This window comes from Sinohyriopsis cumingii, chromosome 4, assembly GCF_028554795.1.
Source record: "Sinohyriopsis cumingii isolate HCF-2022 chromosome 4, ASM2855479v2, whole genome shotgun sequence".
Taxonomy (NCBI): domain Eukaryota; kingdom Metazoa; phylum Mollusca; class Bivalvia; order Unionida; family Unionidae; genus Sinohyriopsis; species Sinohyriopsis cumingii.
This window is the reverse complement of record NC_142964.1, coordinates 132,915,341-132,943,025: the sequence shown is the minus strand read 5'-3', so window position 1 is coordinate 132,943,025 and position 27,685 is coordinate 132,915,341. Positions and strand designations below refer to the sequence as shown.

The 27,685-nt window shown below is 36.1% G+C and overlaps 1 protein-coding gene across 2 annotated transcripts in view; it reads left to right on the top strand.

Moving 5' to 3' along the window:
- LOC149802115 (nonsense-mediated mRNA decay factor SMG5-like) overlaps positions 1-27,685 on the top strand; it is a 192,124-nt gene that overhangs the window by 148,247 nt on the left and 16,192 nt on the right. For both annotated transcript variants that reach the window (XM_089956507.1, XM_089956506.1), the window contains exons 21-22: positions 16,995-17,054; positions 22,289-22,445. In XM_089956507.1, coding sequence (XP_089812633.1) covers positions 16,995-17,054; positions 22,289-22,445 — 217 coding nt within the window. The remainder of the gene's footprint in view (positions 1-16,994; positions 17,055-22,288; positions 22,446-27,685) is intronic.

Genomic DNA, 27,685 nt, shown 5'->3' with positions numbered 1-27,685 from the left:
CAAGTAGCACACTGATGCATTTAAGATTTTCTCACTTGAGTGGCACATTACTATTGATGCCATGTATGATTTTTTTGTCTCAAATAGCACACTGATGCATTTAAGATTTTCTGACTTGAGTGGCACATTACTATTGATGCCATGTATGATTTTTTTGTCTCCAGTAGCACATTGATGCATTTAAGATTTTCTGACTTGAGTGGCACATTACTTTTGATGCCATGTATGATCTTCTGTCAAGCGGCACGTTAATATTGACGCCATATATTATTTTTTTGTCTCAAGTAGCACACTGATACATTTAAGATTTTCTTTCAAGTGTCAGATTAATATTGATGCCATGTATGATCTTCTGTCAAGTGGCACATTAATATTGACGCTATGTATGATTTTCTAACTCAAATGGCACATTAATATTGATGCTGTGTATGATTTTCTAACTCAAATGGCACATTAATATTGATGCTGTGTATGATTTTCTAACTCAAATGGCACATTAATATTGATGCTGTGTATGATTTTCTAACTCAAATGGCACATTAATATTGATGCTGTGTATGATTTTCTAACTCAAATGGCACATTAATATTGATGCTATGTATGATTTTCTAACTCAAATGGCACATTAATATTGATGCTGTGTATCATTTTCTAACTCAAATGGCACATTAATATTGATGCTATGTATGATTTTCTAACTCAAATGGCACATTAATATTGATGCTGTGTATGATTTTCTAACTCAAATGGCACATTAATATTGATGCTATGATTTTCTAACTCAAATGGCACATTAATATTGATGCCATTTTTTATTTTCTGTCTCAAGTTTCTGATTAATATTGATGCCATGCATGAAAATAGACTAATTACTATTTTAGTCTTCTTCATACAACAGTATGCAGTATTGTGTGTGTGATTCTTTCATTTGTTTTAATGGCTCTTGCTAACACATTCATGATTATTTCATGCTGAGGAAATGGCTGCTAAGCACTTTTCCAAGGACACACCAAGACAGCTGGCCTGGGTGGGTATCAAACTCACAACCCTTGGATTAGGAGTCAAACACTCTATTTACTAAATTACTGTGGATCTCTGTTGTCTTTGAAATGTTGTATACTTTTGAGGAACTTGGAAATTTTAGGACATAGAAATAAAATAAACTTACATTTAAACCCACTGGATTAAATAAAAGGCATATTAAGGAAAAAGTAGCTTCACAGGCTTCCATGTACTAGTGTGAAAACAATTAGCAAAGTTTTACCCTTGGACCTTTGAACCCATTCACCCAGATCTGGTCCAGTTCTGTTCAACTTTATCACTGAGATCACAGAAATAAGTCTGGCAAAGTTCATTGGTCTGTGTTACAATAATATTGGTTACTATGTTGAGAAAGTGCAGTGTAAATTTTGAAAATAGGACTGTTCACATTTGCATAGTTGTTATGGTGCAAAATTTTGTAGGTGTTTTGTCGCAGTACATTTTGTCATGGTCAGAATTAAGATTGATGTATGGGCAAGGCTCAGAATAAATTGGTAGTTTGTGATGGTTAACCTCCTCATGGTTCAAGACACGAGTGGATTTTAATTAAGACCCACTTGGAAAATAGTCCTACAGATGTGTTAATATAGGGGTCAAGTGGAATCAGTTGCAAAGTTGAGGGGGCCCCGAGTGGCTGAGTGGTCTAAAGCGCTCTCCGTTATGGATCACTGCCATCTCACCTCTGTCTGCGTAGGATCGAGCCAATGTGGGTATGTGAGAAAGCTTGCCAGTAGCTTCTCGAGGATTGGTGGTTCTTTCCGTGGATTTCCCGGGTTCTTCCTCCACCATTAATACTGGCCGCCATGTATAGCCTATCGTGTGCTGAAAAATGGCATTAAACCCTACAACAACAACAACAACAAAGTTGAGACAAGCCAGAGACAAATTTTGGGAAATCATGGGCCATTTTTCTGCCATAAGTGAAGTCTGGGGGATTCAAAGGAAATTAATAAGTAACTTTCCTCATTAAATGAATCGTCCAGTGGATGGGGGTCTGGAAGAATTTGAAAGACCCAGAACCAGAGGCTGCATAGAAAGAGTGAGTCTCAGATGGCACAAAGGGAAAGATAGCTCCATCCTCGTACACCATGTTGTGGGAAAGACAGCAGACAGCCAAGATACTGTTGATGACCAGAAGAGGCTAGAGAAAGGGAGAGAATGAAAAAAAATATGGCAATACTGACCTATCACCAACAGTGATTTGGAAAGGACCTGAAGCCACTAGGTTTCGCTTACATGCCGGCAATTTGGTTTCAGTCGTTCATTCAATTTATATGAAGAAATTTGTTTTATCAGTTTAACAGAAGGGCTGTTTGCATTTTGCATAAATTTTTTAATTCTATTTCTAAGAGAAAGTGTATCATTCAGGTGTCAGGTTCAATTTCAGTTTGTTTTTGTAATTGATTTAACTGTTACATTTTACATATGGAGGCTCATGTTCTTCAATTCTATATCTTTGCTCAGATCTGTTATTCCATCCAGTAATTTCATATTTTATTTTAGTGTTTGCTCGGTCCAGGCAGTAACACCATCGTCAGTCATCTCCTAGATAATGATAACCAATGTGGGATCATATATCATATCACTATCACCAGGGACATCATTTCAATGTTTTCGGGGTAGGGGTGCAAAACTTGATTCATGCAGATATCAGCATGGAGCTGGCTCAGGCTGAATAACAGATTAGAGAGATAGTAATAGCAGGGATGTCATTTCAATTTTTTCATGGGGGGCAAAACTTGATGGGCTTATTAATTTTCGTATATTGGCTACAGAAATTGTACAGCACATGCAAATTCGGGGGGATGCCCCCCTCCCCTGCTTTCCCCCATGACGTCCCTATCACTTAAGGGGCGATGCTTGTGAGTCTTTGGCACTCGTGAATACAGTTGGTTGGAAGAAATATATTTTAATTATTCAGAATGTTTAGATGCATGTGATTTCAATTTTTTCTGCTTCACTACCAAAATTAAAGCAGACAATAATAGCATGTTTGGTCCTTAAGGTTCCATTCTGGAGTTGAGAACACCACTGCAAGTTGGAAAGGCAATTTTTGCTCTGCAGCACTCATAATATAGAGACAGTTAACTTAGTCATATCTTTACATGTACTTGGGTTCACATTTAATTTTTTTGTCACAATTATAAAAACCATGTGCTGTTTGAAGCAGACAACTGATGAAAATAACTGTGTCTGTGTGCTTGGAAAATATACCTGAAATAGCACAAGGTATACTTTGCCCATCCTTAAAATACAGAAATAAATTTTCACAGGGTAAGCATTATTATTTTCAGAAAGTACACTTACAAGATTTTAAAATGTGAAGAAAAAAAAACTAAAAGAAGGTATTGCTTCATTTCTTTATAATTTACTTCTGAAGTCCAGAAAGTGAAATTAGCCATGCAGTGCAAGTAATCTTTCATGAGATGCATATTACAAGCAAGGCCTAGCCATGTACTTTCAAACCCAAATCAAACAGCATCATTCATGTATCAGAATGATAGGTTTTTTAAATCTTCCCTGGGCTATACATGTTTTATTAATTATAACATTGATTGCCAGTGGGAAAAATCAGTGGGAGACCCTTTCTTTAAAATTTGAACCCTAAGCATGTGAACTACAGAGAAGGGAATTGGAGAAAATGGATTAATACCTTTTCTTTCAATTATGAATCCTATGCAGTAATGAACTCCAGAGCAGAACCATTATGAACTGATGTCATGGTGTGATTAAAGAGTCTCAGTAATAAAGTTACCTGTGGAGATTAACTGTCACCTTTATTTATAAGATAACACTTTTTGTGGATTTCACACTTGCTACCAGGAATTATTCTGGGTGTGCTTTGGTGTCAAAATCTCAATCAGTCTTCAAAAATCAGAATGTTCTTTGATGACTTCATTTACAAATACATGTACAGCAAAAAACTTGTTGCAAAACAAGTTAATATTTATTTTTGATCTAAGTACTGAAAATCAATAGAGTTTCCATGTAAAAGTTCGACTGTCCTTGACTGTGATCAGTCTGTACCATTACTTTACTGAAACAAGACTGAGATAGTAAATATAATTACCTGATTGATTTGATACTCAGTGATCTATAAAATACTTAATACAAGCATTAGCTTTTCTAAACGTCTTGCCATCTTGGATCTGTACCTGTTGGATGCCAGATTGAAACCCACTAAGGTATGGGGTAATGCCCAGGGTGTTGCTAAAGAAGGCTTATGAGAAATTTTTACTTGGTTTAAGTTATACTATCCTCTCTTTTCAGTTAAGTTTTAGTACATGTTGCCAGGATGGTTGCTTTTATAATATGGTATGTTGTTGTTGTTGTTTTGGAGTTTAATGCTATTTTTCAGCACATGATAGGCTATACATGGAAGCTGTTATCACTCGTAGAGGAATAACCAGGGAAAACCCTGGTTAGAACCACTGACCCATGGGAAGCTACTTGCAAACCTTCTCACTGGCAAACCCTCTCACATACCCACATTGGGCAAGCCCAAGGATTGGACCCTCACTGACAGAGGTGAGATGACAACGTTCAGTGGAGGCAAGTACTTTAGATTGCTCAGCCACCCAGGCGCCATAATATGACATTTGTTTAATGAAAAGACTATTTGTTCCAAATGCAATCATACAGTTACTCAGTTTAAAATGTTAATGTACCATAACACTTGGAAGAACATGCAAAACAAGGGGAAAACTATTCAGTGCACAGAGGGAGAAAGAAGTTAAATTATTCCTGAATTGTACATGTATAGTGACTTAAAATAGTAGTTAGGTACAGGTGAGAGATTTGTAGACTTGGTAACCTAATCCATTAAATAACAATATTCATGTAAGAGAATTTTAGACTTAGTTTCCTAATCCATTACATGTAAATATTTTTTTATATCTTCTATGATTTCCATTGATAGGCAAGAAAGATCCACTTTCCAAATATCAGTTCCTAACTAAGGAAGTTTGGGGACAAAAGTTCCAAATTTCGTGGACCCCAGGACTTGGAAGAAATTATCCATGGCTACAAACCATAAATGTAGAGAAGTTTGCTTTTGTAAAATCAAAGCAGACTGCCCGGATAGAAAATGCCATGATCTAGTAAGATAATTATGATGCCATCTGTATGATGTCACTTGTTACCAAAGTGTTTAATAGCGATATGAACTTTATGATAAATTGGTAATAAATTGACATGGTTGTGATTTCTGTCTCTAAAGAAGTAATGGAAAAGAAATATGCTGATTTAAAATAATAAAAAAATAGTGCTGTTAAATGACGTCTGTTATGGAAATCAACTGTGATCTCAATAATTGTCATATGGCACACTGAAAAATTCTTCTTGTGTATTTTATAAGAAGACTCTTTGATCCTAAACCTGTGCCAATTTTAATAATTTTTAAATTCAGTCCATCTATTATTTTGTGGACAGTTGGTGACAGGGTAATGTTTTCCTTACTTCTTTATGAAGTGTAGGATTGACATCTAGCTTAACTCATTACCCCTGGTTCCACATTTACGCAGCAGGAGGTAGTAGCCTACTGCTGGGCCCTGTAGCGTCAAAGTAATGTATGATACACTGAAGTGGATGATATTATAGAAAGGTAGACAGATGTAGCCCTACAATGATACCAAATGATCTGGACGTTCTATTTGCACTACAAAATACAGAGGGAAAAACCTAAGTTTTTGGACCCGTTTTTTTTTCCACTTAAAAATCACCCGTGGTTGGAATCCAATTTTTGTATCTGGATTTTAGATTTTTTGGTCTCAGATCTAAGGCAGACCAGTCTCAACTGCACACAGACAAGTAGGATAAGATGGGCATTTGGAATAAAGAGTGGTGTTGATACGAAAATAATGGGTCTGTTAAGCAGAAAAAAAAAAAAGCATCCAACTATTATCCTTCTGCTCATGCACAAGTGAAATAGCCAATGATAAACAATGTTTCTTACACAACTAGGCATTAGGTTCATGTGAGATCTCTTGGAAGTCGATGTATTGTAATGTATTAAGAAACAGCCCCCAAAATGTGCTTCCTACTTGCATTTCAGGCAAAAACAACAAAAACCTTATGGGATTAATGAGTTGTGATGTGATTTGGATTTTTAACGTAGCTTTAACAATTTTTCAGTCACGTTGCTACAATGCCTGCATTGTGACAGTTTATAGTGATGTCTAGCACTGGGGCATCATGCCACAGGCATGTAGCATGATGTCCCACCCAGTCACATTATTCTGACACTAGGCTGACCAGTCCTAACACTAACCTCTTAATGCTGAACGCCAAGTAAGGTAGCTGTTAGTACCATTTTTGCAAGTCTCTGGTATGACTGGGCTGGGGATCGAACCCACGACCTCCCACATCCGAGGCAGGGTTAATGAGTTAATTACCATATATAGTTGAGTCAAATTACATACAGTAAAGATCCTGATCTGCTGTGGTATAATGTGCCTGCCAATCAAGGTCTGACTTGTTTTTTCTACTGATTACTCTTAAAAAACTGCATAGACCAAGATCTGCTGGTGCATTATGCACTGACAGATCTGGGTCTGTCCAGTTTGCAGTTGGATTCATCTTATAAGAAGTACATACAGTATAGAGCAAGAAAATGTTTACCAATTTGTAACTTTTTAAATGATTTTGAACTGCTTAAACCCTTGGAGTTTTTTCAGGAAGTTGAATACTCAAACTTTTGACAAGTGATCATTCATAAATACATAATCCATCACTGTCATTATAAATGCCATATCTGTCAGTGGCATATTGATGAATTTAAGTTTCAATAAAAGCGTACTTTTGTTTCTAAATCATGAACATTTATGCTCATGAAAATAAGTAAACTTACAATATACAGATTTTTTTTTGTTGTTTAATTTGTCCTTTGCTAAAATTCCATGTTCTCACATTTCGTATTATCAATTTATCATTGGGTAGGTAAAATACTACATCTGGTATGCTCAGTCCCCACATTTGGTATTATCAGTTTGTTCATTTCCCCATTTGGTATGTTCATTTCCCCCGTATGTTCATTTCCCCATTTGGTATGTTCAGTCCACCATTTGGTATGTTCATTTCCCCATTTGATATGTTAAGTTTCCCATTTGATACATTCAGTCCCCCATTTGCTATGTTCAGTCCACCATTTAATGTTTAATCCCCCATTTGATATGTTCAGTTCCCCATTTGATATGTTGATTTCTCCATTTGGTATGCTCAGTCCCCACATTTAGTATTATCAGTTTGTTCAGTCCCCCATTTTGGTATTTTTTTACCCCTATTTGATATGTTCATTTCTCCATTTGGTATGTTCAGTTTCCCATTTGATACATTCAGTCGCCCCATTTGCTATGTTAGTCCACCATTTAATGTTTAATCCCCCATTTGATATGTTCATTTCTCCATTTGGTATGTTCACTTTCCCATTTGATACATTTAGTCCCCCATTTCGTATGCATTGTCCCATTTGTATGCTCGATCTCACATTTGCCCTTTGATATGTTCAGTTCCCCACTTGGTATGCTCATTGAATTCACTGGTCTGCTACCTGTTACCAGTACATTTTGGCTCAGACTAGCTGAAGTTTCTATAATTGAAACCACTGGTACAGTTAATTTTTTCAAAACAAGGAATGATTATCTGATTTGTGTATCATTTCTTGTGCAGTTTATATTATAGGTTGATATCCTGTTTTTTGTAGACTATAATCTTTGTAGCATGTATATTTTTTTAGCACGGGGCACCATGTGACACTGTAAACTGAACTTGTACAAATACTATTGGTCAGACTTCAGCCAATCAAAGCATACATTGGTATGATTATTCAGTTCTAAGCACAATATGTTGATGAGCTTTGAATTTGTATTGGTATTTTTTAAAATAAAATAATATGTATTTGTTGAAATGGATCAATTTTGAACATTTTACTAAAATCATAATATCTATATGCAATGTTCTAGTCAAATTTACATTGTTGTTTTCTCATGAACATATGCTATCTTTAAAGTTTATAAATGCTTTCTGCTTTCCTTGTATTCTGTTTTAGAAAATTTGTGCAGTATTTATAGCAAAATCATACCAAAATTAGTGTAACAGCTGGACCAACTATATTGTTGAGAGGCCAGTTACTCTGTGAGTTTATTGGCCCTACATTGCAGCAGAAACTCTTACCATAAGTTGACCCCTGCTTTAAAAGCTTGTATTTCTTTCTTGAAGTCTTTAGTAGCTGGCCACATTCGGGATACTGGAACCTTTGTATACAAATAGAAATAAAATAATTGGTATATGAAGATTCAGAGATCCTTTTGACTATAACAACCTTACAAGAACTATAACAACCTTATTACAAGAACTGTAAGAACCTTGGATTATAGCAACCTTGTAACAAGGACTATAACAACCTTATTACAAAAACTATAACAACCTTGTAACAAGGATTGTAGCAACCTTGTAACAAGGACTATAACAACCTTATTACAAGAGCTATATCAGCTTGGTAACAAAGATTATAACAACCATGTGACAAGGACTAAAACAAACTTATTACAAGAACTGTAATAACCTTGTAACAAGGACTATAACAATCTTATTAAAAGAACTATAATAACCTTGTAACAAGGACTATAACAATCTTATTAAAAGAACTATAATAACCTTGTAACAAGGACTATAACAATCTTATTAAAAGAACAATAATAACCTTGTAACAAGGACTATAACAATCTTATTAAAAGAACTATAATAACCTTGTAACAAGGACTATAACAACCTAATTACAAGAACTATAACAACCTTGTGACAAGGACTATAACAAACTTATTACAAGAACTGTAACAACCTTGTAACAATGATCATAATAACCTTGTAACAAGGACTATAACAACTTAATTTCAAGCAAAGTGACAACCTTGTTGTAAGGATTATAACAACCTTGTAACAAGAACTGTAACAACCTTATTACAAGAACTATAACAACCTTGTTGCAAGAAAAGGTCTCATTTGTGTTTAATTAACTAGACTATAACAACCTTGTAACAAGGACAATAACAGCCTTGTAAACAAGTGCTACATTATAACAACATTTTAACAAGAACTATAACATCTTTGCAACAAGAAACATTTTTTGTGGTTAATTAAGACTAGGGCATAGAGTTCTAATTGAACCAGAAGTACAATAAATGGATGTTTTATGAGCTAAACAGATGAAAAAATATGACAGCAGTTGTGTTTTCAATAGTGCAAGGAAACATAAACATTGCTTGGAGTCCTTGATGATTGATATTCACTTCCATGCAGGGATCTGGTATAAACACACACACAGGGTACCCGCTTGATTACAATGTTAGTGCTGGAGGGGTGTGCAGATGCCAGAGTAAGCCAGCTCTAAATACACAAAGAGATGGTAAACATGACAAACTAATGATACATTTTGGTTTTACCCTAAGTCATTGTTTAATTGCATACATACAGTACTGTGGACTCCCTCTAACATTAAATTTGATGTCATATGTCATGCGGGGGGGGGGGGGGGGGAGGGGGGCTCCATAAACTTTGTGTTATTTCATGTGTATCAGACCAAGTTGATGGCCTGAGTGGTTAGAGTGTCTGTCTTGGATGCAGGAGGTTGTGGGTTCAAACCCCAGCAGAATCATACCAAAGACTTATAAAAATGGTACTTGCAGGTGACTCACTTGGTCTCAGCATTAAGAGGTTGGTGTTAGGATTGGTCGGCCTGGTGTCAGGATAATGTGACTGGGTGGGACTTCATGCTACCTGTCTGCGGCATGATCTCCCAGTGCTAGACATCACTGATCACTATAAATTGCTACACTGCAGACATCATTGCAATATGACTGCAATTGTTAAAGTTATGTTAAAAATCCTAATCACTCACACACACACACACACATGTATATCACAATATGCACATCTGTTTATTCTGGAGCTTCATTGTCTTGCATCAGTTTGTCCAGACTATTCTTCCAAGACAAATTGCCACATGAAATGTTTCTATATGCATATTTGAGCAACAAGGTGAGAAAACATCCCCTTGAGCAAAAATCTACATTTTGACAGGTTGGGTAATTTTAAAAGATAATATAATGCAGTTTTTATAATGCATATATCATAAATATTAATACACAGTATTTTAAAGGAATATGTGATTATTCAGTATTGCCTCATTATTCCTGATCTTTTGAATTTAAACAGGTATTTGATTATTCCATTTAACCTATTCTTTCTGATATATATCTCAGTAGAATGATATTATGAATATCTTGACTGAAAACGTTGAGTAATTAGTTCCTTTAATTCACCTGGCAGCCATTAAGCAGGGTTGTTATTGGCACAAGTGGCCCTAATAAAGCAATTTCACCTAATTCCATACCACTTATCTTCCTGTAAGTTGGCACCTTTATCAGAATAATGCACAAGTTTAGTAAGATAAATTTTCCATGCTGCAGGACCTCAGTAGGAACTGTATACATCTTACAGTTTCTCAAGTACCTTCAATACTGCAAACAGAGGAAAGTTACTAGCCTAAGTGCACTCATAAACTAGTGCAAAATTGGCCAAGAAAGTCATTAAAACTGGGACATCATTGTGTTTTATGAAATCTTTTTGTTCCTGTAAAGCATTAATATAAATTGTCATTACTAATTTTGATACTTAGTCACTCAAATTACACAATGCGTCCATTCATAGAAAGTAGTATCATAATTTTGTAATTTTTTTCAATTTGATATTGTGAATAACAACTGTTTCTGTTGAGTCCTAGATTATTGGAAGCATGACATAGCAATCACTGTTCCGCTGGTGTTATTGTCATCAGCAGTGCAGTATGGTTTTGGGTAAAGGTTTTCATGATTCTGTGTATATTTCCTAAACCCCTTGATAAATTTTCATTGTACATGGCTTGAATTATTATGCAGGTAAGACCAGTCATTCTATGACATGCTTGTTTGCCATTTTGACATTGGGTTTAAGATTGCAGTTGTAGAAACTAGGTGTTGAAATTTTGTTTAATCTTTTTCATTTGCATATATTTCCTTGATGGATTTTCTTTATACTTAGGTGGAATCATTATCAAACTAAGACTAGCATAATAGCCATTCTACCTCGGGGTCAAAGTCACAGTTGTAGACCATTTGTGCTTTAGGATTTGGTGAAGGCTTTCTATCATTTGATTATATTTTCCAAAACCCCTAGTTGGATTCTCATTATACTTGTCTGGATCATTAAGAGGCTTATTCAGTGTATTCTGTGATATGCTTGCTTGTGACTTTGACCTCGTGGCCAAAGTCTGAAGTAGTAGAAAATTTGTGTCCAGGTCTTTGTTAAAGCTCTTGCATTTGTCAAGATTTACTAAACCCCTTGAAGAATTTACATTAGACCAATGTTAATGAAACTTGTATAATTCATTCTGCAACATTGTCACTCAACCTTTTGACCATCAGGTCACCTTTCAACTATGGGGACAAGGTGGCATGTTTTATAAGAATGCTGTAATCATGGACTTGACCTTCAGCCCCTGGCTGAAGGAAGAGAGGCAAAATTGAAAGAGAGCCAGAAATTCTAATGGCTCCTGTTTGACATTTTCTACCTACATTTAACATGTTGGCCACATATTTGTGAAATTTAATATAAAAGTTGATATAATAATTTGTGACAAAAGAGAAAACATTGATATACGTAATAATTAAATATGCAGAAAATTGTTGTTTTCAGTTTTGGATTTGCTGCTGCTTTACTATTAGTATTGTCCTTCCATGATTGACTGGTTTTCTGAAAATAATTATTTATACATGTACAAATCGCTTTTTCTTTCAGAGATTGTGCTTTAGAATTTCACCCAACAACAGCATTTTCAGCTGATTTAAAAAATAATTATTAATTGACAACAATCAGACTTGCTACCTGGAAAATATGTAAGATCTAAATGACTGACATTTCTGGCAAAGTTGGATTGTCCCAGATAAGTGTTTGATAAAGAAACATTGTGTAAGCTAGACCTAGACCTAGTAACCATTGAATTATACTTTTTTGGTAATACTTTGATTGATTGTCCAAAAAAGAAACAATCCGTAAATTTAACATCATGAGCTTTGATTTTTACTTCACTTAGGTGATTTTTGGATAGTTTGAATGATATACAGAACGAAGACAATGCAATATTTGAGATATCCAGTGACCAGTAAGCAGGTCAAAATGTTTGTTCTGCCAGTCCAGTTCACAAATACATCGGTTTCAGGATCTCAGTGTCATATATATATATATATATATATACCGCTCCGGTGGCCTAGTGGTTAGACCGTCCGCCTCGAATGCGGGAGGGCGTGGGTTCGATCCCTGTCCGAGTCATACCAAAGACTTACAAAAATGGTACTGGCAGCTGCCTCACTTGGCACTCAGCACTGAGAGGTTAGTGTTAGGACTGGTCGGCCCGGTGTCAGGATAGTGTGACTGGGTGGGACAATCATGCTTCATGGCTGCGGCATCATGCCCCAGTGCTAGAGATGACTATAAACTGCCACATTGCAGACATCGTGGCGATATGACTGAAAGATTGTTAAAGCTACGTTAAAAATCCAAATCACATCATATATATATATATATATATATATATATATATATATATATATATATATATATATATATATATATATATATATATATATATATAACAATGTTCCCTCTTGGTAAAGAGGGATGGTTAACACATTAACCCCTGGAGGTTATTGTCATTTTCGCCTGAAATTTGAGTAGGAAACACATTTTGAAAGCTATTTCTAAATGCATCTGAAAACACCAAATCCAAGGTGATCTTTCAATAACATGCTGCCTAGTTGTGTTAGAAACATTGTTTTTCATTGGCTATTTGGCTCGCGCATGAGCAGAAGGGTAAAAGTCGCTAGGGGTAATGTGTTAATTAGATTTGGCTGTCATTATCTAGAGGATGACCTCCTTTGATTTCATTGCCTTGTGTGAGTGGATAGATAGAACACCAACAGAAGAAAACTGGGCATAACTATTGAGAAGAAAAAAAAACAATACGAGCCCCCTTAGACAAGAGATTAACAATGTAGTCAATGACATAAACCAATAGTGTCAGATTCAATTCAAACAAATTTACGTTACAGAATTTCAATAGCTGTGTTCTATTATTGATTCATTTCATCATGATAATGAGAGTGATGAAACGAGCACAATCTCCACGTCTGATTTGCATCACCTAGCATTACTCAGAAAGCATAAAATAATTATATAAACACTGCATAAATTCTGACATAAGGTGACCTTAATGGTTAATGGTCCTTACAAATTTAGACTGTATTTTGAGTAAGGTACAATCGTTATCTCTAGTTACAAATGAGCCCTGTAATGTATATCTAAGTCTGACCTAATTTGATAGGTCATCACCCTCGCTTCACAGCAGCTGACCCTAAATTAACATGTGAGCAGTGCATATAAGATATTACCATATCTCTCTGCATATGCTACCACATGACTCCTTATACATACAACCCAGTCAGATCCACTCAATAAGATATATTCTATTGATTACTATTGCATAAGACTTACAAACTTCTAGCTCACAGCAATCCCTAATCTACAAGATTCTTTAAGCATTAAAAATCAGATATAAATAAGCAGTTGTTTTTATCTCGTGATATCAGTATCAACCTTATTCCTAACAGACAAATGAAATTAATTTCATACAACCCTATGAAATAATACACATAGGATAATTTGGATTGCATGCAATAAGTCAATTCTATCAATGAACTAGTAACTATAAAATTAAAGAAATAAATTGCATAAACATCTCTAGCATATCAACAGATTTCCATGAAATCGAATAAACAATACACATTATGGGTCCTAGGCATATCAAACACATTTGCATAAAACAAAATAGAAAATTGCATGAAAAATTAAAATTGTGTACCATAATGCTGTTTTTTCCAAGAAAATGTGCATCTTGGCTCTAAGGGCCTGTCTTTGCCTACAAGACAGCCACCTGGTCACCTTACTTCTCTTAACGAGGAAGAACTACTTTTTAGTTTTCCCCCGAGTCAGATGAGTCTTGCTCCTCTTGTAGGAAAAATCTCGGACTGAGGCAATTCACTCAAAGTCATTACTTTAAATTCAACATTTTTTCCAGGGTGTACGCCTTAAGTTAAAATGGCCAATTGTAATCAGCCATTCCTAATTTTTTCCCCAAGATAATTATTTCTTCCATCAGATTTTGACAGCCTAGAATATGAGAATATGACCTTTTGTTAAATAATTATTCAACATGGCATTCCCATTAAGCGGACATGGTCGGCATCTTAATGTATACTTTCCCAGGATGGCTTTGTGATGCCCGGGTCAATTCTAAATTAGTCGTAGATGCTGGTATCCCCTTCACCCACGAAATGTACCAACTGACATGGGAAAAGGTCAAAGTGACCATTCACATGAAACCTTGCTGGTTTGACTGTACTAAAATTGTAATGTTCAAAGTATTTGGTTTTAATGTTCAATACTTATTCAGAATTCAACACATTACAATATATGTGTGTGTGTGTGTGTGTGTGTATACATTAATGATCTTGTTAGAGTCTACTTGGGAACTTATAATGTTCCGTTTGTTTCAAAACTAAACATCAAGTCAAAAATTTCTTTTGTATTGTTCAAATCCATTTAGGCCATAGCATCAGTTCATGATTCGATCACAATTAAGTTCATTTGATCACTTAGGTTTTTGATGAATTTGACAGCAGGTACTCCATGTGCAGGAATATAGTGGATTTTTCATCACATGCATACCATGGGGATGGGGTAATTGAACAGCTGTAAAAACCCATATGACATCTTCAAATGGCCATTTGCTACTGTAAATTGACCTTAGTTTTACTTTGGGTGATACTTATTATCAGACCCTGATTCCCCCCTCCCTTTGCCTAGCAACATGGGAGGGGGGCACATTAGCTCTGTTTGAGATAACAGCTAGTTGGTACATGTCTGTCAGCAGTTCTGATTGGATAGTACTGATTTCCAGATGCTTCTGTCATTGTGTTTTCTCTGTAAATATGTTGTTCATTCTCTTTCAAATGAATGTCTAGTATCTCCTGGAATCTGTATGCACCTGACAAGACAGCAGAATTTAGTTCTTGACTTGCTACACAAGCCCTAAAAAAATATATAACCAAATCTACCAGTATTTGACTCCCATCCATTCGTCTTGGTTGCTACACTGTGGCCAATTATAAAAAGAAGATATAATTTACATTTATTTTGAGCAATATTTGCAACCAAAGTCAAGTATTCAGTTTCATCAGATATAAAAGGTGCACAATTATGGCACAGTATTACAGGAGTTTGAATAGTGACTGCAGCTATAACCAAGGATTGAGAATTTACCATTCACAGGAAGAAAGTTGATATCTTCTTACCAGTGTTAATGTTGGAGGAATGCAGATCAGTACCCTTTTTAATGCCAGCATTTTAGGTCAGTCCAGAGATTGCCTTGAACTTGCTTTCGTTTCAGACTTGAAAGTTAAGCTGAAATTAGGGCTGTACAGGGCCACCCTAACTGTCTGCACCTAATGGGGTGGGGTGTAGTCCATTGAGAGTCCATGGTTGGCCTGGCCCAGAACAAATTAGGGTAGTGGAAATCAATCTGCTCTGTGTCATGTTTAAAACCTATTTATGAGAGTTGAAGGCCTTGATGGAAAATATTTGAATTTGTGTATGACATGGTTAAGGTGGCAGGGGGGTCATCCCAGTAGTAACAAATTAACAAAGGTTGCTGATTAAGATGGCATTGTACCATCTGTAACGGTCAAAACGGTGTCAGCCATATTTCAGGGTGTGTCTACATCCAGGCCATATTATGCTGTCAGCCATATTTCAGGGTGTATCTACATCCAGGCCATATTATGGTGTCAGCCATATTTCAGGGTGTATCTACATCCAGGCCATATTATGGTGTCAGCCATATTTCAGGGTGTGTCTACATCCAGGCCATATTATGGTGTCAGCCATATTTCAGGGTGTATCTACATCCAGGCCATATTATGGTGTCAGCCATATTTCAGGGTGTGTCTACATCCAGGCCATATTATGGTGTCAGCCATATTTCAGGGTGTGTCTACATCCAGGCCATATTATGGTGTCAGCCATATTTCAGGGTGTGTCTACATCCAGGCCATATTATGGTGTCAGCCATATTTCAGGGTGTGTCTACATCCAGGCCATATTATGGTGTCAGCCATATTTCAGGGTGTATCTACATCCAGGCCATATTATGGTGTCAGCCATATTTCAGGGTGTGTCTACATCCAGGCCATATTATGGTGTCAGCCATATTTCAGGGTGTGTCTACATCCAGGCCATATTATGGTGTCAGCCATATTTCAGGGTGTATCTACATCCAGGCCATATTATGGTGTCAGCCATATTTCAGGGTGTATCTACATCCAGGCCATATTATGGTGTCAGCACATGGGAATCCATCTTTGCAGCTATTCTGTGTAACATGTACACAAATACGAGCAGTACAAACCCAGATCTGAAGGGGTTTTATGCTATCACAACTCAGGGTCTACTCTGTTGTTTATAGATTTGTGTATAATACAATATTTCTTGCAGCTTTCAGAAGCAGTAAAGGTATCTCAGTATTTTAAGAATCAATACATACAGAAATAATCCCAACAAAACCATGCTAAAGTTGTTGTAAGATCTGTTTTCATGCATTAACACAAATTGTTAGAGTATTGTTGGGTTAAGCAAAAGGCTGAGGCAAGACCTGTATGTGGTGACTGCGTTTCTTACAGTGACGTTAATGTACCAATTCCTGTGATACCTAAAAGCATATACATTTACAAGTGTCCTTTATGACGTTATCTTGAATATTTGGTTTGTTTAACTTTCTTCTCAAGATTTTCTTGTTTCTTTCTTTGCAGGCAGATGAAGAAAGTCGCCGAAATCAACTGATGAGAGACATGGCTCAACTTCGTCTGCAGGTAAATTAAATATTGCAGTCAGTTTTGAGAGCAAATCATAATGTACCTGCTTCACAGAGTACAGAATATCCATGTTTGCATGGTATAAATTATTCTGTCTACATCAGTGGTTCCCAAATATTTTTGGACCACATGCCCCTTGGTTCCATAAATTCATCCTCATCGCCCTCTACCTTACCCTGTAAAAAGCATTATTCATAATAGTCATTTACACAAACCACTAAAGTAGATAATAACACAATAAAATTTAAAAGAGTAACAATTAATTAAAGTTGCCTATTAGCGCCCCCCTTTGTAATCCCACCGCTCCCCTGGGGGCAGTACCACCCACATTCATGGGAACCACTGGTCTACACTGTTGACCATTATGGACCCCACATACTGGTCATTGTGGATGTCCACATCTTGGCTTGGAGTTGTTGGAATAAGTTCTTATTGCCCCCATCAGAAATTCACAGCAATTTAATTTTGTAATAGTGGACATCCACTAGAGCAAATGGAATACACCTTTCAGCTGAGCTAAGGTAGACAGTGCAGAGTGCTTTTAATATTCAGAAACTTGCCCACTAAAATGCATTGACATACAAGTAATGCGAGAGATGAAAGATTCATTACAAAGCAAAGAATCCCATGAGAATATTTTGGTGCTTCACTAAATTAAGTATATAATGGTACATTGATTTTAATAACCATTGCATAAAAAGAGAGAGATTCAGATTTTAAGCAGATAAAAAGAAATTACATAAATTTACAAGTTCATGTGAGAAGAAGGAAGAACTGAATAGGTAATGTATTTTCATGGACTGTTCATTCAGTTATTAAGAATGTGATAAATTAGCGTAGTTTTGTTTTGTTTTTTGTGACTCTTCACCCAGTCACTTTAAAATTGTTTGCTTAACATGTTTCCATAGAGTGATGTATATTGAACAATATCAAAAATACATTTTCTAGTCCAGCTTCTTTCTAATACTTCCAGACAAAATATACATGTGCCACATTTTCTCTAGAACTTTACAGGTGTTTACCTCGAAAGTAGACCTACTCTTTGTATGCGGACACTCCTGAGCACACACTACTATATACTTTGGCCAGCATCTCAAACAAATATACTTAGGATTGCTGACGAGTTTATTATTACCAAATATAAGAGTGAAAGCAATGAAAAAACATGATCACTTGAACTTTTTCTGTAAGAGTTGAACTCATATGTATTCTTTTCAGTCAGTGCGGATACAACTTCATTTGGTACATTCTTTCACTCTAAATGAGTCATACTGCAAAGCAGTAATGGAATGTAGAGTTAATACTGTTTTATCATCAGTTTAATTACATTTTGACCCAATTATCCTTTTTAGGAACTTGATGTGAATACAGATAAAACATTTTGTCAAAAAAGATACAGACACAAATGTGTATATTGACAGGGTTTATCAATCAAACCATTAAGGTGAAATTACTGAGATTATTTCTGTAATTGCCAAAGTGACGTTGAATCTTTGGGAACCAAAGCCAAGTTCAAAGTCATATGAAAAAAATGGACTCCAAAGTTGAATTAAAAGCAATAACAATCCAAATTACATGCCTGATGATGCACTTGTGTACATAACATAGAATAAAAGATTGGGCTAGTTAGTAAGTGCTGATGGGAAGAGAAAAAAGTTTTTTCTTTATTGGAATGGAAGTTAATTTCTCCTGTACATCTCTCATATCATCTTTTTTTAATAAATTGAATGGATATGCCTACTATTATGCAGACTTAGTTGTAAAGTGAGTATCTGTGGCAAATACGATTGTATTTACTGTATAATATCTAGTCTCTAGTTTCTGAATGTCATTTACGTTTTAGCTTTATATCAGTGGAATTTCTTCCAATTGATAGGTTTCATTTCCTCGTTTAACTTGTGCTGTATGACACATAAGCTGAACACATGATATCTATGAATAATGCCTTCTGATACAGTATTGCTAAAGTCACATGTTTGCCAAGGCTGTAAAATCCATCTCTAATTGCATTGTTTGCTATTAATATGTGGCTTCATATTTGTAATTTTTTAAAACAGGTACTCTTAGAAGAAGATCTTTGTCTACTCCGAACATGTGATTGAATAGATTTTGGCTGGAAAATGTTGTAAATCCCAATTATTCTGTTTATTGTGAACCTCTCATATTATTTCTAAGCTCGTTACGAATATTGTCATATTTTTCATTGTAATCAGTTTGATTATTGCTGTAATAGTGACTCATTTGACTTCAATTTATTAAGTTTAATCGCAAGCTTTCTTTTTGTATGTTTTTTATGACCATATTAGTCAGAGAAACCACGATATAAATAAGACAGAAATAAGAATGTATAATAATAGTAAGTTAATAACCCAATTAATTATATGAATAACCCAATTAATTATATAAATAACCCAATCAGGTGCAGAACACAAAAGTGGGTGATGAAAATGTTCTCATTGGATAACCATAGACACTGCTAATACAGTGAGACCAGAATGACTAGTGTTCTGTGGTCAACAAGCTTATATAAAAGTAATAATGCATAATAGAGGAAATAGGCAAAACTTATTTTTGACTGGCATTTAGCTAGTGATTTTTTAACATAATCCATGCATAACATAGAATATTCCATGCATAATTAATGTATTAGCAGTATGCATCGTTGTCCCTGGTGTATCTGTAAGCAAGCAAACTTCTGATGTAACATTATATGAAGAGTGTTCTAGTGGAACAAGATACTTGATTGTTGTAGGGGTTAAAATGTTTGAAGCTGCCACCGATTAGTCTTTTTCAGTCCAATAAGCTGCCACCCATGAGTTTATATCAGCCCAAGAAGCTGCCACCCGTGAGTCTTTTTCAGCCCAATAAGCTGCCACTCATGAGTCTTTTGCAGCCCAATAAGCTGCCACTTACGAGTCTTTTGCAGCCCATGAAGCTGCCACCCATGAGTCGTTTGCAGCCCATGAAGCTGCCACTCATAAGTCTTTTGCAGCCCAATAAGCTGCCACTTATGAGTCTTTTGCAGCCCAGTAAGCTGCCATTTATGAGTCTTTTGCAGCCCAATAAGCTGCCACTTATGAGTCTTTTGCAGCCCATGAAGCTGCCACCCATGAGTCTTTTGCAGCCCAATAAGTTGCCACCCTTGAGTCTTTTTCAGCCCATGTCAACAAGTTTGCTTTGCTATATGCCACAGAGACTAAAACATACTGTGTATTAGTCACTTATTTGTTTATCTTCATTGTAGTACATCTGTACTAATTACTAATTACTTTCCATGTGGGTGGCATGTAACAGTTAAGACATACGTAAGACCGGGCTTGCATTCAGAGATGATAAGTCTAATTGTCATATCAGTGAAGTGGCCTAAAAAGATAAGTGCAACAAATTTACATAGCTTGGCTTCATTTGATTTATTTGAAAGTGTAGAAAGAATATTCTGAAATAACTTATCTCCATTTAGGTTATTAGGAAGTAATTAGAAGTGTAGAAAGAATATATTGAAGTTCTGGAACATTATACCACATACATTCACTCCCTGATTTGTGCTGAAAGAAACAAGTAACTTCTGGTGAACATTCACCTGTAATAGATCAAAAACAGTGAAATCTCATTGTTATTTAAGTGGGTGATATTACCAACCGGTCTCCTTGGTCCAAGGAGCTGGATCTCCTGAAATGTTGCATTAATTGTGCTCTTCATTACAGTTATCCATGAAATGTTACGTTATTTATGCCATTCAGTAGAGTCAACCATGAAATGTTTCATTACTTATGCCATTCAGTATAGTCATCCATAATATGTTGCCTTACTTATACCATTCAATATAGTCATCCATGAAATGATGCCTTACTTATACCATTCAGTATAGTCATCCATAATATGTTGCCTTATACCATTCAATATAGTCATCCATGAAGTGTTCTTTTACTTGTACCATTCAGTTTAGTCATCCATGAAATGTTGCCTTACTTATGCCATTCAATATAATCATCCATGAAATGTTGCCATATATCATTCAGTATAGTCATCCATGAAATGTTGCCTTACTTATGCCATTCAGTATAGACATCCATGAAATGTTGCCTTACTTATACTATTCAGTATAGTCATCCATGAAATGATGCCTTACTTATACCATTCAGTATAGTCATCCATTAAATGTTGCCTTACTTATACCATTCAGTATAGTCATCCATGAAATGATGCCTTACTTATACCATTCAGTATAGTCATCCATTAAATGTTGCCTTACTTATACCATTCAGTATAGTCATCCATGAAATGATGCCTTACTTATACCATTCAGAATAGTCATCCATAATATGTTGCCTTACTTATACCATTCAATATATTCATCCATGAAATGTTGTTTTACTTATGCCATTCAGAATAGTCATCCTTGAAATGTTGTTTTACTTATGCCGTTCAGAATAGTCATCCATGAAATGTTGCCCTACTTATGCCATTCAGTATAGTCATCCATGAAATGTTGCCCTACTTATGCCATTCAGTAGTCATCCATTAAATGTTGCCTTACTTGCATCATTCAGTATAATCATCCATGAAATGATGCCTTACTTATACCATTCAGTATAGTCATCTATGAAAGGATGCTTTACTTAACACCATTCAGTATAGTCATCCATGAAATGTTGCCTTACTTATATCATTCAGTATAGTCATCCATGAAGTGATGCCTTACTTATACTATTCAATATAGTCATCCATGAAATGTTGCCTTATTTATACCATTCAGTATAGTCATCCATGAAATGATGCCTTACTTAACACCATTCAATATAGTCATCCATGAAATGTTGCCTTACTTATACCATTCAGTAGTCATCCATGAAATGTTGCCTTATATCATTCAGTATAGTCATCCATGAAATGTTGCCTTACTTATACCATTCAATATAGTCATCCATGAAATGATGCCTTAATGCCATTCAATATAGTCATCCATGAAATGTTGCCATAGTCATCCATGAAATGTTGCCTTACTTATGCTATTCAGTATAGTCATCCATGAAATTTTTCTTTAATTATGCCATTCAGTTTAGTCATCCAAGAAATGTTGCCTTACTTATGCCCTTCAGTATAGTCATCCATGAAATGTTGCCTTATTTATGCCCTTCAGTATAGTCTGCCATGAAATTTTAATGTGAACAAAGTTGAAAGGAATTTATATCAATTTTATTAATATTATTATATTGTCCCTTGTTATGCAGGCTGAGGTGAGTCAGTTGGAAGGATCGCTGCAGACGTCAGACCAGGCAGTCTTCCCTCCCTACTTGATCCCCGACACATCCACCTTGTGTACAACACTGCCACTGATACGCCAGCTGACCCAAATCAATAGAAGCATTATTGTCATTCCATTAGCAGGTATTTTGCAATTGAAGAAGCATTTACATGAAATATTTGAACTGGACTTGTACTAAGGTTGTGAAATTGTATTTATTGCATGACTGCAATGTTATTTAGGCTACCATGTTAGCATCATAATCTCTGTTTAACACTATTTTTCCCATCACTTCTTTAGAGCCATGGACTATCATTGTCATATTATTAAATGGATATGGGATGGTCAAGAATTTCTTGTCATGTACCAGCTGAATTCTTACTTGCTTGTCTAACACAAGCTAAATCTAACACACAGACACACACACACACACACACACACACACACACACACACTCTTTGCTCTAGAGAGATGTTCTTGGACTTTGTGATAGATAAGAAAAATGAGAAGACAAGACAATTACAATGTCCATTACTGTTGTTCCCTCATTACTGTTGTTCCCTCACTTGGATCTCATAATTATACCTTGTATTTGCAGATAGAATCCATCATGTGCACTGGGTGGGTGGGGGGATAAGCAAATTCCCCCACACCACCCATAGGGTCAGAATTTGTGGGGAGGAACGAAGCAGAACTTTGCTTTTCCTGTCTGCAAAATTGATCCCATGCTGATGCATATATTGGATTTTGTTTCTCTCGTTTTTCACATGGAAATAGTGATGGAAATATTGGCCCAGATGTAGACAAAGAAATACTGGTTATTTCTAGAAGGTCATTACAAAGATCATACAAAGTTTAGTTTACAACAAACAACTTGTTGTAGACAACAATAAATATTTATAAGTAGGCTAAATTTGTTTTTTTTTAATACAAGTGAGAACTGGCAGACGTCATGAAGTCATAAGCATAATGACATCATCTACAGTGTGAGAGACTACACCCATGTGTGATAAGCATATCCACATGACTTTCTCACATGGGCAAACTATCACACATAGGTAGAAATGAGAGAAATAAGTATCAACATTAAGGTGCAATATGATGACATTGTCCAAAGATGTTGAAAATCATGTACGGATTTAATATCTGATAATCTGGTTACAGCAAGAGATGATTGTCAATGAAAGCTTGATTAGCTCTATATATATATAGAATTGATTTTGATTTTTTGAAAAATATTTATTTGCAGAAGTATTTATGGAAATAACAAAATTGTACAAGGATATAGAAGTTTGGGCAACAAGCAGATTTACTTTAATAATAACATGAATAGTGTAGGCATAGAATTGTAATAGTGTAGGCATAGAATTGTAATAGTGTAAGCATAGGATTGTAATAGTGTAAGCATAGGATTGTAATAGTGTAGGCATAGGATTGTAATAGTGTAGGCATAGGATTGAAATAGTGTAGGCATTGGATTGTAATAGTGTAGGCATAGGATTACAATAGCATAGGCATAGGATTGTAATAATGTAGGCATTGGATTATAATAGCATAGGCATAGGATTGTAATAGTGTAGGCATAGGATTGTAATAGTGAAGGCATAGGATTGTAATAGTGTAGGCATAGGATTACAATAGCATAGGCATAGGATTGTAATAATGTAGGCATTGGATTATAATAGCATAGGCATAGGATTGTAATAGTGTAGGCATAGGATTGTAATAGTGTAAGCATAGGATTGTAATAGTGAAGGCATAGGATTGTAATAGTGTAGGCATAGGATTACAATAGCATAGGCATAGGATTGTAATAATGTAGGCATTGGATTATAATAGCATAGGCATAGGATTGTAATAGTGTAGGCATAGGATTGTAATAGTGTAAGCATAGGATTGTAATAGTGAAGGCATAGGATTGTAATAGTGTAGGCATAGGATTACAATAGCATAGGCATAGGATTGTAATAGTGTAGGCATAGGATTGCGATAGTGTAGGCATAGGATTGTAATAGTGTAAGCATAGGATTGTAATAGTGTAGGCATAGGATTGTAATAGTGAAGGCATAGGATTGAAATAGTGTAGGCATTGGATTGTAATAGTATCGGCATAGGATTGAAATAGTGTAGGCATTGGATTGTAATAGCATAGGCATAGGATTGTAATAGTGTAGGCATAGGATTACAATAGCATAGGCATAGGATTGTAATAGTGTAGGCATAGGATTGTAATAGTGTAGGCATAGGATTGTAATAGTGTAGGCATAGGATTGTAATAGTGAAGGCATAGGATTGAAATAGTGTAGGCATTGGATTGTAATAGTATCGGCATAGGATTGAAATAGTGTAGGCATTGGATTGTAATAGCATAGGCATAGGATTGTAATAGTGTAGGCATAGGATTACAATAGCATAGGCATAGGATTGTAATAGTGTAGGCATAGGATTGTAATAGTGTAGGCATAGGATTGTAATAGTTAGTGTAGGCATAGGATTGAAATAGTGTAGGCATTGGATTGTAATAGTGTAGGCATAGGATTGTAATAGTTTAGGCATTGGATTACAATAGCATAGGCATCAGATTACACTGGACAACAAATTTTTACAAAAGTCATGTTACTGAAATAAAATTAGTCAGTTCTTATCAATTTTTATGTGCTGAACACGAATATGACAGTCAAATTGCAAAATTGGCTCTAGTTTTTTTGTAATCTGCAAGAAATTAATGTTTACATAACGAAATGCATTCCAATAGTAAAAGGTCAACTGTAATAGCCTACCTATAAAAAATCAAGTCATTGACTACATCTTAGATTTCTTCGCCTGTCTCTTGTACAGCTGTTCGGGAGCATCTCTGAGGAGTGTCCAGCAGTAGTCAGCCAGCATTGTAGTGGACCATTTTCCCTGGTATCTTTGTTCCATTGTTGCGATATCTTGATGAAAACGTTCGCCGTGTTCATCACTAACAATACCACAGTTGCTAGGAAAGAAATCCAAATGGGAATGAAGGAAGTGAATCTTTAGAGACATATTGCAGCCAAGTTTCTTATACTTCATCAACATGTCTTCTACTAGTTCCTTATAGTTTTCTGCCCTAACATTTCCGAGGAAGTTTGTAGAAACTAGGCGAAAAGCATTCCATGCTTGTTTCGCGTCACCTTCCAGCAAGTTGTTGAACCGGTCATCTTTGAAAAGCTCTCGAATCTGAGGACCCACAAAAACTCCCTCTTTAATCTTTGCTTCGCTGAGTCGAGGGAATTTTTCATGCAGGTATCGGAATGCTGGCAAAGTCCGGTCAATGGCTTTCACGAAGTTCTTCATCAAACCTAGTTTGATGTGAAGGGGTGGTAGCAAGATTTTCTGAGCCTCAACCAGAGCTGGGTGTTGGATATTCTTCTCTCCAATGGCTACATTCTGCCTGTGAGTCCATTCCTTCCTCATGTAGTGCATTTCCCTTGCTCGGCTATCCCACTTGCATAAGAAACACATGTATTTTGTATATCCTTGCTGCAGTCCCATTAAAAGGGCAACTACCTTCAAATCACCACAGAGGTGCCAGCTGTACTTGTTATACTCAATGGAATTCAGTAGCTGCCTTAAGTTATCGTACGTCTCTTTCATGTGGACAGCATACGCTACTGGAATAGATGGAAGAATGTTTCCATTGTGCAAAAGCACAGCCTTGAGACTCAGTTTCGAAGAGTCCACAAATAGTCTCCATTCTTGTGGGTCATGAGTGATTTTTAAAGCATTCATGAGGCCCTCAATATCGGAACAGAATATCAGATTACTTTCCTTTCTGAAGAAAGGCTCCAATTGCTGGTGGCGCTTTCGATATGCAGTAATTGTGACTTCTTCTTCTAGAAGATTCCATTGTTGGAGTCTTGATCCTAGCAATTCTGCCTTGTTCTTTGATAAGTCCAAATCACGAATCAGGTCATTTAGTTCTTCCTGTGTTATTCTATGTGGGGTTGATGATGCACCACAGTGAAAATCTGGATTACTGCATGCTGATGGACCAGGAGAAGAACAGGTCGACTCACCTTTGTCTTCGTCAGATGAATCAAGAGAATATTCTGCTGGAGGTTCTGGAATAGGAAGTCCCTCACCATGTGGAACTGGTCTCAATGCAGACGGAATGTTTGGGTAGACTATTCTCGACTTCTTTCGCTTCGTTATTCCGCTGGAAAGAGGAGGAACCAAGCAGAAGTAACAGTCATTTAGGTGGTTGCTTGGCTCTCTCCACACCATTGGGACTGCAAACGGCATTGATGACCTTTTGCAATTCAACCACTGTGAAAGCTGTGTTGTACATGTAGCACAGCATATATGCGGAGCCCAAGGCTTGTCTTGGTCACCAACCTTGCATCCGAAGTAAAGATGATATGCCTTCTTCACTTGAGAATTGATACTTTTCTTCTGGTTGGCAAATGTCACTTCCCCACAAATATAGCAAAAATTGTCCGCGGTATTAACACACTTTCGAGGCATTACTGTTCTTTATTGTACGTAAATGGATAAAATAATAAGTTTTATGTAACAGTAGCTTGAACTGTCTCGCACAACGTCTAAAATATTTTAAATGCTGAACCTATCTGATTGGGCTTTATATAGTACACTGCTTACGTCAGCTTCAGCAGCCGCCTGGCATTAGTATAATAGGCCTACACATGTATAGTACACTGCTGACGTCAACTTACTTCAGCAGCCGCATGGCATTAGTATTGCATTGCATCAGAAAATGATGCAATCAACTGTGGATGATGTGAGCATGATGGTATTATGCAATGTTACATCATTATTCCGGATGTTGCTGCAGTCCTACTGGAGAAATTTACACAGTGAAACATAGAAAATGAGGTATATGAATATCTTCAAAACGAGAGCCAATACAAATTTTTCACGGTTATATTCGTGTTTGGCACACCAAAATACTACAGATTAGGGCCTTTTCAAGTCAGTAATGATTTCACTGTTGACCAGTGTTATAATAGTGTAGGCATAGGATTACAATAGCATAGGCATAGGATTGTAATAGTGTTGGCATAGGATTGTAATAGTGTAGGCATTGGATTGTAATAGTGTAGGCATAGGATTATAATAGCATAGGTATTGTATTGTAATAGTGTAGGCATTGGATTATAATAGTGTATGCATAGGATTATAATAGCATAGGCATAGGATTGTAATAGTGTAGGCATAGGATTGTAATAGTGTAGGCATAGGATTATAATAGCATAGGCATAGGATTGTAATAGTGTAGGCATTGGATTATAATAGTGTAGGCATAGGATTATAATAGCATAGGCATAGGATTGTAATAGTGTAGGCATAGGATTATAATAGCATAGGCATTGGATTGTAATAGTGTAGGCATTGGATT